This window comes from Boleophthalmus pectinirostris, unplaced genomic scaffold (genome assembly GCF_026225935.1).
Source record: "Boleophthalmus pectinirostris isolate CB_2022bp ecotype Guang Dong unplaced genomic scaffold, ASM2622593v1 HiC_scaffold_22, whole genome shotgun sequence".
In the NCBI taxonomy this organism is placed as follows: Eukaryota; Metazoa; Chordata; class Actinopteri; order Gobiiformes; family Gobiidae; genus Boleophthalmus; species Boleophthalmus pectinirostris.
Window position 1 is genome coordinate 257,501 of NW_026571190.1, and position 17,500 is coordinate 275,000.

Here is a 17,500-nt window from a genome sequence, read left to right on the forward strand (position 1 = left end):
GTTCCTTTTTAGTCATGATCTTCTGAATTTATAGAAATGTTCACATTGTTTTGGACCTGGTTTCGTCTTGGTTAGTGCCCCAGGGTGTAATATTTCAGCTCTCTGTAGAGGTAAAGTAGTTAAAGCCCTACTGTGAAACATTCCAGGAAAAGTGACCACATATCCAAGTTCAGAATCAGATTTGTGGAGAGGCAAGCTCACAATAAGCAAGCATGTTTTGAAGACATTTTTGAACAATACTAATGCCTATAATGAAATTATTTTCTTTTAGTTTGTTATTCTGATTTTAAGATTCTAAATTCTAGATTCATAACTCTAGAACATAACTTTTTCACATTGATTTGCTACAGTATTTCTATGGTGTTAGGCCCCAAGTTTATGACGTGCAATCCTGAGTTCTGTCAGCTAAAATATTACGCAGTGAGGCTTTAAAGAACACATATTATGCAAAATTTACTTTTTTGACCTTTTAACCATGTTCTTGTGCCCTTCTCACAAACAACACTAGGGCTGTTTCCAGCTGGGTTTATATTGTACTTCCAAAAACCTTGTGCTACACAGCTTCACTGAGCACGAAAAATGCTCTGTTCACATTTGGCATCATAAATGAAACTCTGGACTTCTTAGTTTTTAAGCTCGCAAACCCTCACCGGACTCATTCTGTGGTCAAACTGTGTCTATAACAAACACATGGTTCTAGTATAGCATTCACGTTTTCAAAGTGCTATTTTCTATTTTCCTATCGTTAATTGCCATTGCTGATGGTAGAGGGAGATCAAGCACCTAAATGCCTAAATGTCTATATGGGAATGGAGGTGAAGACATTATTTACATTAGAAAATGTGAAACACTTATCCAAATATAATCAAAAATATGTTTAAAAGGGAATTAAAATGAAAATAATGCACGAAATATGTTCTTTAAAGTTTAATGTTGACCTAGTTTTATGAATAACAATTTCACTTTCAGTGACTTAAACAAACATTCATAATAGTTCTTAAATATAGCATTTTTCTCTTAAATGGTTAGCCCAATAATTGTGTTGACTGCATGAGACCTTTTTCTGGAATCCTTGTTGACTTTACTTGGAGTCTTTTTTTTTTGTTGACTTTACTTGGAGTCTTGTTTTTCACATCCAAACCTACTTATTTTAAAAGACTGTAGTTCATCACAGTGGAATAGCTTACAGAGACGTGGCAAGAGGCAATGGTTTAAAATTGGAAATGGATTCATCTTTATACTTTTACATTTTATTTTGAATGAAATACAAACCATTTAAGGACACATTGCTGCACAATTGCTGCTTGTCTCCATGGAGACAAGCAGGTGATGTGCCCTCATGTCTTTACATTGATGTTACCCTTTAAGTGTTTTTTTTTTTCTGTATTCTCAATGTACATGTAGTGTTAAAGGGGCTGTATCTGATGTTTTGGATCTTAAAAAAATATGAAAAACAGAACTAGTTCATTTGAAATTGTTAGCAGTGGTCCAACATGACTCATTTTTTGCTATAAGCAATCTGGGCATTCTAATTATTCACCACGATGAGTTTCTAAGAGCTTTTCACAACTCTCTAACTGGAGTCGTGCATGTTAGTTGTGACAACTAGCAACAACAACTAACACTTCCTGATCCTTTGACAATATAATTTATATATTTGTTGCAGACATTACACAGCAGACTTATTCTGACCTCAAGAGATGTTTATATAATATATCTGTACTGGGGCAGGACACATTTTGCTCAAATACATGGAAACAAGTCAGGTAGAGGGCCTTTAATGAATCACTGTTTCACAATGTTGTTCACCTATGACATGGTCGTTCTGAACAGACTGGGGGTTTACTGTGTTACCAGCAAAACTTTCAACATGTTTTTTATGGTCAGCAGGGTCTCCTCTGTCCCCTGCCCCGTCTTCTGTCCTGTCTCTTCCTGTCCCCTGTGTCCTGCTTGTGTCCCCTATCCCTCTCCATGTCCTCTGTCCTGTGCTCCATACTCTCACCCCTTCTCTGGTCACCTCTGTCCCCCTCTGTCTGCTGTCCTCCCTACCTTTCTTTGTATTCACTGTTTTATCCCTGGTCTGCTTTTGACCTGGTCCCCCGTCTCATTTGTCCCTGTCCTCTTCATCCTTTTCCCACCTCCCCTCTTTTGGATCTTGTCTGTCCTGACCTCATTTGTCCCTGCACTCTGCTCTCCCTGTCTTCTGTGTCCCCATCCCCTCTTTGGGACCTCATCTGTCTCTGCCTCCTCTATACCTGTCCTTCTCTGTCCGTTCTTTTGGAACTCGTCTCTCCCTGTTTCCCTATTCTCTGCCTCCCCTGTCCTTTCTGTCCCTGTTGCCTGTCCTCTACCTCCCTTCTGTCTCCTCTGTCTCCTCTGTCTCCTCTGTCTCCTGTCTTCTGTCCGTGAGTGTGTGCGGGACACACAGCTCTCTCTTTTCCTACACTTTGTACACATTATTTACTGTACAGGGACCAGCCTTCTCTGCTTTGGTTATAGGCACTCTGTTGTACCTGACCTATGGACAATAAACTCCCACACTCGAGTCCACTCTCGCCTCTCTGTGTTTTTATAGCACTAATAAGTGTATCACTCACAAATATCATGAGAATCCACTGTCTTATTGTCTTTATGGTCAATGTTACATGAGTTTCAGAATGAGGAAAAGTGTGGACCATTGCCATAGATTTTTATTTTTTTTTAAGCTGCATGGTATCATGGGACAGACAGGATTAAATCTCAATCAGTCACACAATATATATGCATATCCTGTATTGCTACATGACATCACAAGGTGGAACAGAGGGATTTCTGAGAGAAGAACTCAGTCTAAATATGCAGGGTTTGTGTGAATGCATGAATGAAACAAAACACAACTTAAAGGGCCGTAGTTCTTTAGTCGCTGAGTTAATGAATTGGTCAGTGGAGTCTGAGTCAAACAAGATTTGTATTAGTTGACAAGTGACTGCATTTAGATTTGAAGAATGTATTTGTAACAACAGAAGCAACAACAGTACAGGTGCAGCTGAAGATCTGGAAGTGAATCACGAGTTTAATGTGCATTTTTTCCTATACAAATGCAGTTTCATACCTTTCTGTAAACAGTAGATCGAGGAGACACAGGGAAGAGAGAGGAGACACAGGGAGGAGAGAGGAGACACAGGGAGGAGAGAGGAGACACAGGGAGGAGAGAGGAGACACAGGGAGGAGAGCGGAGACACAGGGAGGAGAGCGGAGACACAGGGAGGAGAGCGGAGACACAGGGAGGAGAGAGGAGACACAGGGAGGAGAGAGGAGACACAGGTCTTTCTTCTGGTGCTGGTTCTGACCAAAGTGACCCTGCAATCCCCTATAACAGGGGTCACCATACTTTCTTCTCTGCGGGCCACATTATCGCTCCTGACTGTGATGGGGGCAGGGGTCGAGGAGGCCAGAAATGTATGAATGTTAGCTCTAATCTGTTGAGCTCGGCCCGACGCACGATTATCAATCAGTTCGGCGCCTATCCTGTTACTTCCTGTTGGAAAATTGTCGAGATAATCAAAATAAATATAAGACTAGTTTTGTCCACTATGTGTTCATTTTTAAACCTTATAAAAGCATTTGTTTTCATTGGATGCCTTCTACTCGGTTACATTAAAAAAGCTCGTGACCCCTGCCCGCGAGCACTTCAGACATGTGGGCGGGGCGTGTTGGTTACCATGGCAGCGATCGCTGTGTTACGCTGTAGTACACGGACCGTGATTTTTCAGTTACCATTTCACATGGTGAGAAAGTTTGTTTCTTATGGACATTAGTTACATTCAGAAGTGTAAAAGTGCGTTTGGGGCTGGTCGGTTCGTCTAAAAATGCGGCTGTGACGCGTGTCAGTTGACCGGAGCAGGTCTATGTGAGAATGCCTTCAGTGGAACCAAAGAAACCGCCACAGACGCACTCCCAGGCGCGGCACCCGCCGGGCCCGCGGCCCTTCAGCCTGGTGACTCTCCCCGCCTTCAGCCTTCAGCTGTCCTCGAGGGAGCACAGCTGCCTCTCTGCTGTGGCGGGAGTACGGCTGCCCCGCCTCATCGCTCAGGTGGGGCACCGGAGAGCGCTCCACGGGTCCAAATGGACGCAGGGACCTCAGCTGGTAGCGTCCGCCCTGGGCACAGAGCTCCCCGTCATACAGCGCAGGTAAGCGGTTAGTCTGGAAACTTCCATGTGGGTTTGTTCAAGAGGGTATTGTGCTAAATCGCCATTTGGAGCGTTCTACCGTGTTATAATTTTGTACCTTCATCAAAAATATGATGAGAAGTTTTTTTTGTTTAGTTTTTAAAAAAATATATGTTATTCATGCATGTTTGAGTAATCTAGTGATCTCTCCCAAGCCTTATTTGAACCCTCCTTAATGCTTAGCTGTAAGAGATAGACAGATCTTGAATCCATCAGCTATAATGATGAGCTGTAGTCTATAAAAAAGTTTGGCATGTGGGAGAGATGACTTGCAGAGTGTGTCTGTGGAGTAAGACAGGGACACCAGCCTGTCCCCAAAGGTCTTCTCCTGTCCGGTGATGGTGCTAGGCAGGTGGTGCTGGGGGTTATCCAGGATGGACAGGACCTTGTTTAGGACCCTCTTCTCAGCCTCAGATGTGAATGAGTCTAGTCACCCACTACAGATTCTACCTTCCTCACCAGTTTATCCAACTGCACCGTGTCCTTCTTCTTGAGGCTTCCTCCCCAGCAGATCACAGTGTTGAAGAGGACACTGGAGAGTCATCTCCACCTCCACTGTATGGTAGGATATCAGCAGGACCTTCTGGCAGATTTGAAAAGACTTCAGTCTTCTGAGAAAGTACAGCCTGCTCTGTCCCTTTCTTAGAGCAGAGTTGTATTCTTCGACCAGTCCAGTCTGTGGTCGAGATATAAACCCAAATCTTTCTAACTCTTTAATCTCCACAGTGTCCCCCTCAGTGGTCACAGGCTGCAGCTGTGGCCTGCTCCTTCTAAAACTCTCCTCAGTCTACTCTAGTGATGAGACTACTTCACATTATATCAAGTTGCTGTGTGCAGTTTTGTATCATGTTTTTGTATTTATAGAGAAGTGTCGTGTGGGCGCATGGTTGACACTGGCTTGTGAACTGAGTCTTATACTAACCATAAGGAGAGTTTGAATATGGCTCAGGAGAGATCTCTAAAATATTCAAACATGCATGGATGGATCTAAAACTTCTTCAGGCACGTTTTTTGATGAGGGAACAACATTGTAACATGTTAGATTGATTTTGCATAATATCCCCTCATTTAAGTGTTTAAGAGAAAATGATAATGAAAAGCTCTAACTCCTTATTTGCTTTTTTGAGTTTAAATATTACAGTCAGAACTGGTTATTGGTTATTATAAGTTACCCTGCGGACGACTCCTCTAGTCATTTCATGTGATTGTTCCAGTGTTCCAGAGCCGGAGCAGGTGGAGCAGCCTGGTGAGAACCAGACTCGGAGGGGCCCGGTGAGATTCAGAAAGGCCAGGGTCCCCAGGGGTCCAGTGAATGTGGAGGAGGTCCTGTACCTGCTCAGCACTTCAGGAGCACACCACAGGGGCCCCCAAATATTCTACCTGCAAGAAGAGCCAGGGCCTGTCCACAGGTAGAACATTATAGTTAGTGATTAAAGAGTTTGAGTCTTGTCTAAATCAGGTATATGAGTGTATATGACAGTTTGGACATGGACAGTAAATGTGACCTTCGTAAAATAATCCCATAACTGTTACCTAGCAACCACATGTCTTAGTGGTTTTGGTTAAACTGCTAAAAATAGTTACACATTTTATTTTGTTAATATTTAGTTTAAACTTACAGAAAAATGTGTTCCTTATTTGTTAATGACATAGGTAAAGGTATTGTGTTTTAGAACTTTCATACATTTCTTAGCTTTTCTTTCTCTGAAATTTGTGTATAAACTCATTGCAGTGAATGATTAGGATCCTCATGCACAAGGTAAGTGAGGAATAACTTTGGACCTCTGCAAACTGTTTAAAATGGGCTTGTTCTGTATTTCACGTTTTTTAACTGGTCCTAAAAGCTCTGTTTTGGATCTTTTCAGACCGTACGACCTGCATGTGGTGGCTCCCTCTAAGGCCAGGTCAGAGCACTATGTCTTCTGCCGCAGCGGCGTGTTCCACATGACCCCGAGCGGATACGGTGGGATGACCAGCCTGGCGCAGTGGTACAGGGAGGCCGTCTACTGGCACGCCCTGCACAAAATGCCCTTTTTCAGGCTCTTCAAACTCAGAAAGGCTTTCTGCTGGTGAGGAGTGCTAGGAGCTACTTAAGCCATGGTTTAGACCTGATTTAATCCTGGTTTAGTCCTGGTTGAGACCTGCTTAATTCTAATTTCCATTGTCCCTGGTTTGGGGCATTTCCACTTGAACACTGGTTGTAACCAGGCCAAGCAGGTACTAAATCTGTTATCAGATTCTAAAGAGTAATGGAAACACAACCCGGCCAGTAGAGTTGGGGCAAGTGGGGCTAGTGGAAACAGGCCTTTACATCTGGTTTAGACCTGGTGTAGAACTGGTTTAGCACCGTTTTTTGACAGAGTTGAATCCTGTTCTAGACATACTTTAAACATGGTTTAGACCTACTTTAGTTCTGGTCTAGACCTAGTTTAAACCTTGTTTAGCACTAGTTTAGTCCTAGTTTAGACCTTTACACATGTAGATCTGAGTTAAGTCACGTTTCTACCAGCCCTGCTTGGCCCTTCTCTACTTTACCTCAGTTTAGAGACTTTCCACCAGCCCCGATGCAGGTACTAAATCTAAATAAAGGCTCTTTTTACAGACTAGTGTGTTTACACATACCCTCACATTGGGATGCCTTCTACATTCTTCTTCACAAGGGTCATGTGATGTTATGGTGATGAGTCTTGCACCTGATTTACACAGAATTTAGCTCCATTCTCCTGCATTGGAAGGGGAATAGCGCCATCTGCCATCCACCATAAAATAAAAATAAAGAATAAAGAAAAAAATGAAATAATATTGGAAGAACAAAATTAACCTCTTTGAAGCAGGTACTAAATCTGTTGTACACTGGTATAATGGAAACACTACTAGCCTTAGTAGGGCCGAGTAGAGTAGGGCTGGTGGGAATAAGGCTTAAGTTCTGGCTTTCTTGGTTTAGTCCTGGGTTAGTTTGGCTTACAGTGTTGTGTGTGACAGGTGGAGACTTCATGTCCGTCACTGCCTCTTCCGCCGGCGCTGTGAGCAGCTGCAGAGCCTCTTGCTCACAGACAGTGCCCTCTACAGAGCAGCACTGTTTGGGTTAGCCAGGTCAGTCACGCCAACAGCTTCTGACATACATCTGGATTATTAAACACATCTGCCTGTTACATTTATTTAATTAGTATGCCAAGCTAAATAATATCTGTCTCTCCATTAAAACTAGCAGACACTACACCAGAAAAACATATAGAGCTTTAATAGGTGAACTGATTTTGTTTTAAAGTTGATTCTTTGCTGCTGGCCCCATGTCTTGATAGTAGCATCTAGATTTTTTCCCCTCCAGCCTTCTGTGAATGACATCCAAGAAATATATCACTTCAGGGCTGTGGGTGGAATAGGTGATAGGTATAGATGATATAGGATTATTATTTCAAGTTTTCAGGATAATTAGCATTACTGCATCTAAATACAACTTTGATTAAGCTAATGAGGGAACACCATTATAAAATGGTTTAAAGCTCCAGCACCCAGCATACCCAAAGCATATAAGCATTTCTGTAAAACATCTCTAAATATTTTTGTTATGTGACTGCAGGACCCAGCAGGAGGTCTGGTCCTCTCCCTGGCTGCCACAGTCTGGCTCATATAAACTGATGGAACTCTGTGACGCTCTACAGAATCAGAGGAAACACTTCCAGTGTAATCTAGGGCTCTTTTCCCAGTACTGCAGGAATGTTCTTCAAAGGGTACAAAAAAATCTCCTCTTATGTTTGGCTCATGTCATATCACATTCCAAACTGCCCATATTCACACATTCATTTTTGCTTCTACTTGTACTACATGAACACATTTTTGTCCTTAAAGAGGGGGTATTGCACTTCTATGGGCTATTCATCATTAATACATATTCAGATCACCATGTTACCTTTTGTTGGTTTGAAAATCAAAGCACAGACATGTTTCCTGTCTACAAATGCACAAAACGCACAAAGCTCTGCTGCTGTATGCCAAGATGAAGTCTCGTGATTTTCTGAACTCTCCCCCTCTTTAAAGATGAATTACCCAACTTTATTTTTCGTTTGACTTGTAAGAAAGACCCATGTGAGTAACTTTTGGGATGATTGACTGGCTGTTTAATGGTTTAATGTTTTTCCACCCTCCTGAAAAGATGTACTGTCTGAAAAGCTCCGCTAAAGCTGTGTGTTATGAAAACTCCTTAACATGAGTACTAACAATGTGACAATGAAGCTGTGAGGAAATGGACATAATTCTACATACATGGGCCTTTCACAGTTCTCCCTGGTACCCCCCTCTATAACTTGTACTTATGCTGTGTCCAGGTACAGGAGGAGAGCCACCGGCTACTCCATCAGCTGCAGTGTCACTTCAGACTGTCCCAGGAGGCAAAGCACTTCTGTGGGCCCCTGCACCTGCACCAGAGGCACCAACATGAGCTGCAGAGGGAGCTACGCACAGCTGAACACGCCCTGAACAGATGGGACTCTTTTGCACGACTGGTGAACTACATGACTGTGGGGACCATGGTCACATCCATCCAACAGGATGTCGCACACTTCAGCTATAATGTACTGCAGGTGACCCACTCTGGCTAGGGCTGCAACATGAATCGAAATCATAATTTGAATGACGCAATTGGCAAATTGTTAAGGCTACATTTTTTTTTAAATACTATAAATTCCTCCATAAATAATACAATAGCATAAATAAATAAATATTTTGCATAAAAAAACTATTTAGATCTGCAAACATGTTTTGAAATCTGATTCTTGTATTAGTTTTGTCAGTTCAGTTATTTCAGTCTTTTTTCACAATTTTTCTGGACACATTTGTAATGGGAACATTGAACAGAATCCTTTTATTAAAACACAAATTGCAAATCGAATCGCAAGTGCAGTGTTTGTCAGAAAAGTTGCAATTTGATTATTTTGCCGAATTGTTCAGTTCACTTCCACGCCTTCTGCCATAACAAGTTCTGAAAATGTAGGCATCTGGAGTCAGTTCTGAAGTTTGACATGAGGCTTTGTCAATACTGAAGCAAAGACTCAGAAACAGAACAGAAATGATCCCTCCTAAAGTGTTTATTGCCTGTGGGATTGAGACTGTTATGGGCTTATTAACTGACTTCTGCTGAAGCTAGAGTAGAGGCTAGTACTGGAGTGATCATGCCACAGCTCCTTCTGTGTATATATCTCCAGGCCTAATAGATTAGTGAATTTATTGATCCGGACGGAAATCTAAGTTCACAACAAACAACTCAACCAAACAAACAACCCCTAGCTTCTGTCCTTTTGAACTGCCAAAGCTGTATTTCTTAAGTGCCTAAAATCCCAAGATATATTAAAATAACTGCGCTCAACTATCTAAAATATAAGCCTGTGGTCAACAGCTTGTGAACTGAATCTAAGTCCATCATTCCTGCCATTCCTGTATATTGTACAAACTCATGTAGCATATAGAGTAACATCAGACCTCCATGTGCAAAACCCTACTCACTTAATGCTGCTACACCAGGTTACCAACTCAGGTTACTGGAATTACAAATGGAAATGGAAAGTTAAAAGCATACTTCAGAACCTTTTCTTTAGATCTAAGTTTCATGCCATACATTAAAATATTATAACCAAAGGAATAACATTTCCATGGAAATGAGCAGGAGAAGGCCAAATTGAAAAACAAAACAGAAAAAAACAAAACAAAACATGCTTTTATTTTAATAGATAAAAAATATACTGTAGCTTTAATGTGAATCTAATGTAGCATTTCATCGTTTTTCTCAGACTCAGTCCCTCAGTTTCCAAACAGAGCTGACCCTTAGTGCTCAAAGGCAGCTGAGTGTGGACCCAGGATTGCACCAGTTCCATGCTCTCCTAAGAGATCTGTTGACTGCCAAAGATTTCCTTATTCAGGTAAGAGCTGTGCCAAAAACACAGAAAACACTTTGCCCTATAATCAGTAGTGGCAAGTAACTCATTAATACTCATGTTAAAGAGGGGGTATTATGCAAATAATACTCCACAAGCCTATATGATCCATGCTCCAACACGACAATTTCTGCATAAATATTCAAAAACATGATAACAAACTGTACACAACAATTTGTCAAATCTGATGTGATGTGCAGTAGTTTCATTAGCGGGGTGCACTCTGATTGTGTTGTGATACTGCTCTGAAAGGGGAGTGACAGTGGAGAGCAAAAGTGAGAGGAGATTCAGAGCATCAAAAACAAAAGTGAAACTTATAAAACAGGTAAATATGTTGATTTTCGATGAATATAACATTTTCAATACAATAAAAGGGTAACATGGTGATCTAAATATGTTATGTGTTAGTAACTACCTCCTCTTTAATGTAACTGAGTAGATTGTTAGGGATCGTTACTTTCTTTGACCTGTTGAAGTTGTCAAAGAAAGTACTGTACTCAAGTCTGTACTCAAGTTGTCAGAACAACACTGTATTAAATGTATTATTTGGGACGTCTTGATAGACTGCCGGAATATCTCACTTGTTTGTTGAACATTAATACAGGAACTTTTATTACAAGATTGATGAATGTGTACTTTGTGTTTATTGTGATAACAGAGACAATACAAACAGTAAAAGACATAAGACATTTCAGGCAAGTGTGTGTGTGTATGTGTGAGTAGGTCAGTCATAAAAGAGAAAAGAAAAATATGAGGGTAAGTTGTGGAAAAAAATGAAAAAGAGAAAGAATGATTGAGTGAGGCCCCCGTTGTTTTGCCTCCTACCCTACTTCTCCTTTCATTACCCCATGATTGTGTACTTCTAAAAACTGACTGTTAAAGTATACATACAGTATGTGATTGTGTTACAGTGTATGACAGTGTTCATGTGTGATTGTGTTACAATGTATGACTGTGTCCATGTGTGATTGTGTCACAGTGTATGATAGTGTTCATATGTTCATGTTACAGATGTGTGACATATGTGACTTCTCTGGTGAAACTTCACTCCAAGACTTGGTGTACAGCTGTGCCACAGATGTGGGTTTCTCCAAACACACTGCCACTTGTAAGTCGCCTCGGAGCTTTACAGCACATCTTACCTGGTCTCCAAAAGACACACTTCTCTAATACTTTACATAGATGTGTGTCTTATCAGTGGTGCAGCTTCCTGAGATCAGATGAGCGTGATTAAAGACATCAGGGCTTGACATTAAGCATTTACAAGTACTTGACCCATCCTAATTTTTGACACTCTACGCGTATCCCCATCAAAATACACAGAGCATGAATCTTTGGTTGTATTTGTGCCTTTACCGTCAGGACAACGTGCTCCTGGGGCAGATCTGTGTCATGTAAAAGAGCCCAGGTCCAGAAAGACTGTTAATAAGAGCTTTAAAATTTACTTTTTAAAATCGTGGCTTTTGCCGTGGTCAGCCTGTACAGAAGGTAAATACAAGTGTGTTCAGCTGTTAGTTTAACTGTAGACCTGATACAAGCGGCTAAACGCGCCCAGTCAAATTTGATCGTCTTTCTCATTGAGAAACACAGAGTCAGAGCTGCGCGTGTACTTCCTGCTGCAAGCTGCCGGTAGAACCGCCTTTGCGTTGACGCACGGCTGTGGTTTCGCGAGGTTACACGAGTTATTGGTCTCGTCTCGGACTCGACCACGTTTGGACTCGGTCTTGAAGGCGCTTGGACTCGGTCTTGTCTCGGACTCGAGGTCTGACTTTAGACAGGTGCGATCATATTTCATTACGGCCACTGCTCTCAGCAATACACATGTATGGGTGTGCGGGGGCGTGCGGGGTGTCTCGCTGCAGCCTGTGCGTTTGTGTGGTGCGCCCCCAGCGCCCGTGCCTTGTCCGCAACAGCGTGTACCCTCTCGTACCAGAATGTATCACAGGGCAGGTTAAACTTTTTAAAACATTCTACCTGCCCATCTGCCTCACGTCATCTGCTCCTTCTTTTCGCGCTCTCGCTCCTCCCTGCATATAGCACAAACGGGCTCCCTCTTCAATGCCCACAGATTAGAAAAATAATACTAAAACGAATCCAAATTTATGTTACATTGTTGGCACAAAGCAGCACTACTGCTACATGTGGTTGAAGGTTGCCTAATAAAAGTGCTCAAAATGCATCTATGTTTGTCACGACATGCGTTTGGTAAATGTGGTAAATCCCACTGCAAAACCAGCAAGTGAATGTAACTCCAGTTAGAAACTTGACAAAACGGGTTTTAAAAATCCTACCCACTGTATTCACTTTGAAGCAGTTTTGTGTAAAATACCAATGGAAATTTTCTTAAAGAGAGGGTTCTCAAACTGTGGGTGAGAGTCTAAAAAAGGGCAGTGTTCAGTACAGTACAGTTTGCTTGTCTTAATTTAATCTTAAATTAACATTTATCAGATAAAATGGAGATAGATTTCTAAAAATATTGATATATATGTGCCAAAATAACTGTAAAATCCAAATAAATGTCAAAAATGACAAAGATGGTCATGATTTGGTCTCGATGGGCTGTGGTCTTGGTCTCGACCCTCAGAGGTCTTGGTCTTGTCCTGGTCTCAGGACCCTGAGGTCTCGGACAGGTCTTGGCCTCAATTAATGTAGTCTTGACTAGAACTCTAGCACAGGCATATAAAAACTTTTTTTTCATATGAATACCAACATAACATGACCACAATGACTAAATGGTTTGAGAGAGTGGGGCAGAATCTCAAATATATAAAACAAGTTAAAATCATTTCATACTACACTCCACAGTGTAAATATGGAGGGAAAAAAAGAAGCATAAATGAAAAAGTGTGTCCAAATTTGTATGTATATGAGATGAAAATTATTATCATTGGTCTTCTCATTAAATTGTTCTCTCTTGTTTCCACTCAGAGATCTAAGAGTGCCTCAACGTGTCTCAGGTTGTCAGACCCATATGGGCAGGTGACAACTAGAACTAATGTGATTATAGATAAATATGACAGAACATCTATAGTCCTGGTTGCTGTCATCTGGGACCAGTGCTGGGACCAATGAGCAAGTTAATCTGAAACTGTGATACATATTGCCTTTTGCAGTGTAACATTTTGTAATGCAGTATTGTCCCTCATATGTAATGGAGTTACACTACTTTGCATTACTTCTGATTTACTTTCTGTATGTTTAAAGTAAATTTTGGCTTCATGAGCTTCACAAATATATAGCCTTATAAGTTCTTCCCTTGGACCCTCGCCCACAGGTTAAGAAACTGACTTTCACTTGCACATTTCACATTCCAAATATTTTAGTGCCAGTACACCATAGAACTGGACTTGCACGAGCCTATAGTCTGCGCAGATAGCGTTGGGTATCGAAACTCTGTTTCAAGTAGGCATCGACCGAAAAGGCCCGGTAAGTACTGGTAAGTACTAAAAAACTGGTATTAAAAAAAAACTAAAGTTCGCTCGGTGCCCACTTTCGGTCCCTTTCATTAAATGCCCGCGTCAATAAGCCAACACACACTTTAATTTCACTTCAATTTATCAGTAGTGCAGGTGTTCACGCGTCAGTACTGCGCTCTGCGCAAATGTACTGCACAAACAGCGCTCATGTTTAACATGTTGAGCATGTCTTACATATGTCCAAACTAAGTGCAGTGTGTCTCTTACCGGTAAAACAGAAGAGCTGAAGAAACAAGGTGCAGCGTGAAACTTGTATCCACCCGAAAACACCCAGTCTCCAGTGCGGGGCGTTTATAGTGTCTCAAAACCAAAGTGCGTAATAATAAATCCACATCCAGTCACATTTAAGCCAAACATAATATGAACCAAAACTCCGCAAAAACCCTGCTCCTCATTGGTAAATATATCCAGCGTGGAGCGCGTGTGCGTAAAGATGTATCCAAACGAATCTGCCTAAAGTTCTCCATAATTCTCCTCCGTCCTCCTCCGAGTAGCAAAAGCGTAAAGTTATTAATCAAAGTAAGAGCACATGCTCCATGCGCTGCCTTTTATATAAAGTGCAGAAAACGAGAAACAAAAGCGAAACTTAAGCGCAGGTCAGTCTTCGTGACAATCAGTTGTGCGTTTATTTGCGTGCGCATTTGGAGTTATACCTGAACCGTGTATAGTAGCCTACTCTGTTTTAAAATATGAATTAACATAGATATAAAGTTATTCAATGACTGAAAAGTATTTTTCTTAATAATATTGGCCATTAATTTGCATAAAAACATAAATTGTAACTATACCCTTTGCGCACTTATAAAGAAAACTACTACATATCTCGGTCCTCTACTGTGGAGTTAGTTTGGACTGCTTAAATTTAGGTCCTTGTTCGCGCTTCTCGTCGCTGCGTAATAGGTTAAGAAAACACGGGATTTACGCGCGTGGCACTGGAGCGACGCACTGGAGGCGCACAGGTAGGACTGTTCTCTATGAATGGATCTCATTACGATGTGGGAGTGTGCACGTACAGGGCTCCATGAGGACTGAAGTAGAGAAGCAGGTTTAATGTCACGCGGCGTGGTCCTCCGGTGACACACGCCCCGCTCACAGAGCGCACGTATCGCTTGGAGACGCCCCGGTACCGTCCCAGTGAATGTTATTCCCAAAAGCACGGGCTATAATAAAATACCCTATGCATTTTAACTAATTACTGAGATTAATGAGTAGGCTTGGTAAATATATGGCACATTTTTGGAGTTTGGTTTAACCCTGAGTTCGCTTTTCATTCCGACGCGTCATGAAGCTGCCTAGATATGTGAGATGTGACGGTAGAATGAGAGACAAAACAAAAAGGGTGGAGTAGCGCGGTCCGCACTAAGGGACATTTTTGATTGACTGGGCAAAGATTGTGGTGCAGGAGGCAGCGTAATACTACGTCCGTTTTATTTAAGATGCCTACAGTCAGTGGGAAAGACAAAACATTGACTGTGATGCGCACAGCAGCGCGCATGAAGTGAGCACTTGTCACCGCGGCCGTTTTTCGTGGCAGTCCAAAAGGTTGGACTTATCTGTTCCTTTCACGGAAATGAAAAAAATGCGTTATGAACGGACAACCCGTCGCTTTGTTTTATCAACCAAATAAATAGTTATTATTACTGGGGGACTAGATTTGTGTCGCTTTATTTTCACTTGCCCGCTCGGCAACTGGCAGAGGAGAGTACTTGCCCGGACAAAAGTTTTAGTTGCCCCGGACCAGCGGACAACCGTTAATGTCGAGCCCAGGACATGATTAAGGGTGTGATTATCACACTGTTTTCTTATTTGTAATGTAAATTCTAATGTTTCAGACACATCGCTGAAGTTGTGCTTTGTTTCATTCACACATGTTTAGCACACAAATCCTGCGTATTTAGGCTGAGTTCATTTCTCAAACAGAAGACACTGCTCTAACTGTCATATCATATACTCAGCTGTGTTTTTAAATTCTATACACGTTCACTAGAATCATTTGGAATATTTCAGGCATGGTCAATCTTAACTGAACAAAAGGTAAACTGTAGCTGTTAACTTGAAATAAAGGGTTACCCAGACATGTGTAAATGAAACTAAACATAGAAACTAGACTGATATCTGTCTATATAAAAACAACAGTTTATGACAGTGAACCTCTCATCATCCATCGTGCCCTTGGACTTCTAATCAAACAGAGAAGTTGTGGCCCCAATTGCCAACAAAATAATTCAATATTTCTAGATTTCTGGTTTAATTTTCATCCAACATGGAACATTTCCTTGTCTCTCTGTACTTTCCAGATAACACAGAAAGCACACATGGCACTGCTCAAGAGTTTTGGTGCTGTCACTGTGCCCAGAACCAACAGAGCCTGTTTCAGCAGCAGAACCCTGGTTTGGAGCAGCAGTCTGGGGCTCCTGGACAGTCTGGGGCCCCTGGAGAATTTGGAGCCCAAACGCATGTCCTAGGTTTGAATAGAGAGCTGCTAGAATGGACTCTCAGCATGTGTGACCTGTCTGAACCTGCGGGGGCAGCAGAGCACTTTATACAGGTAGAACATTGTATTGGAGCTACACAGTCTCATCTACTTTGAAGTCCACTCTGGTTTGGAAGTAAATTTTCCATTCATTTCAGATTGAAATTTTGGAAAAATCCAAATATTCAGAGTTTAAAGGCATTGTGGAGGCTAACCAACATAGGAGTTTATAGAAAAATGTTTCAGAAGTTGATTAACATTCTCTGAGGTTTGAGATGCTAACTTGAGACACAGCTCTGAAGCTCTGTTACTCGAGTTAGACATTTATCTGAGCTTGTTTTCGGATCTTTTTTGGCAGTGTGTGCATGTGCTTTGTGCATTGTGTGCATTTTGTCACCTTGGTAATTGCTGAACATTCATACGTAGAAATGTTCAAACTTTTTCAAATATATTTTTTGAAAAATTCTATGAGAAAAATGAATGGAAATTTGACTTTCAGAACCAGGGGGTGGGCTGTCAGTGTTCTATTCTCACTGTACAGACCAGCACATACTTTTCACTCTCAAAGCCAGTATCATGTTTTAATAAAAGGAATAAAAGTCAATGTCAACTTAAATGGGACACACGATGTGGAATAGATTATGTTTTTGCATCACCATCCAGAAATCTTTGGAGCACTGACTTTTGTTGTTTAATCCTTACTTATTCCAAAATGTTCTCTCCTCTCAATTATTTGAATATAAGTGGGTTATAGCTTTTCCTACATGTTTCTCATGCCTACAAGTGTTAAAGGGCCTGATTTCAAACCATGAATGAAGAAGACACTTTAATGTGAATGTTTAGTCCTGCCAGTTTTTTTATTTTTTCCTTCTCTTGAAATTGAACCGTATCAGGGAATCTAAGTTGTTTGGTATTAGCTCCTGTTAGTTTTTACCTGAAAAAATGGTTTGTTAAATGAAAAGAAATTTCACAGTCTTCAATTATTTTGTACTTAGCAGCTTTTAGCATTTAATGCATAATGTTAAGAACAAATCAGGCTTTTACCGAACCACTGACAAAGGGAATAGATGAGAGAGACAGAAGAGGTCACTTCATCAGTTTTCTTCTTTGCTTCATGTTTATGTCCTGCAGGAGCAACTGGACTTGAGTTGGCTGTACCAAAGGTTCTCCTGGTTGCTGGAGGTGCAGGAGTTTGTGGAAGCTTGGAGCCAGAGTGGGGCCCCCATGGTTCCATCAGCAGAGGGTGTGGCTCCCAAGGGCCTGTCTGCAGAAGGTGTGGCTCCCAGGGGCCTGTCTGCAGAGGGTGTGGCTCCCAGGGGCCTGTCTGCAGAGGGTGTGGCTCCCAGGGGCCTGTCTGCAGAGGGAGGAGACATAAAGAATGAGTTTGCAGAGGTTTTATAAGGAGCTCATAGTCA

General features: G+C 41.6%; 1 protein-coding gene across 1 annotated transcript; it reads left to right on the forward strand.

Moving 5' to 3' along the window:
* The first annotated feature begins 3,895 nt into the window (after positions 1 to 3,895).
* Positions 3,896 to 17,327, forward strand: LOC129410278 (dynein heavy chain domain-containing protein 1). Its single transcript, XM_055157948.1, has 9 exons — positions 3,896 to 4,170; positions 5,424 to 5,618; positions 6,075 to 6,278; positions 7,192 to 7,302; positions 7,790 to 7,940; positions 8,535 to 8,789; positions 9,993 to 10,121; positions 11,148 to 11,244; positions 17,217 to 17,327. Coding segments are annotated over exons 1-9 (1,419 nt in total). The 3' UTR covers positions 17,219 to 17,327.
* Positions 17,328 to 17,500: the final 173 nt, after the last annotated feature.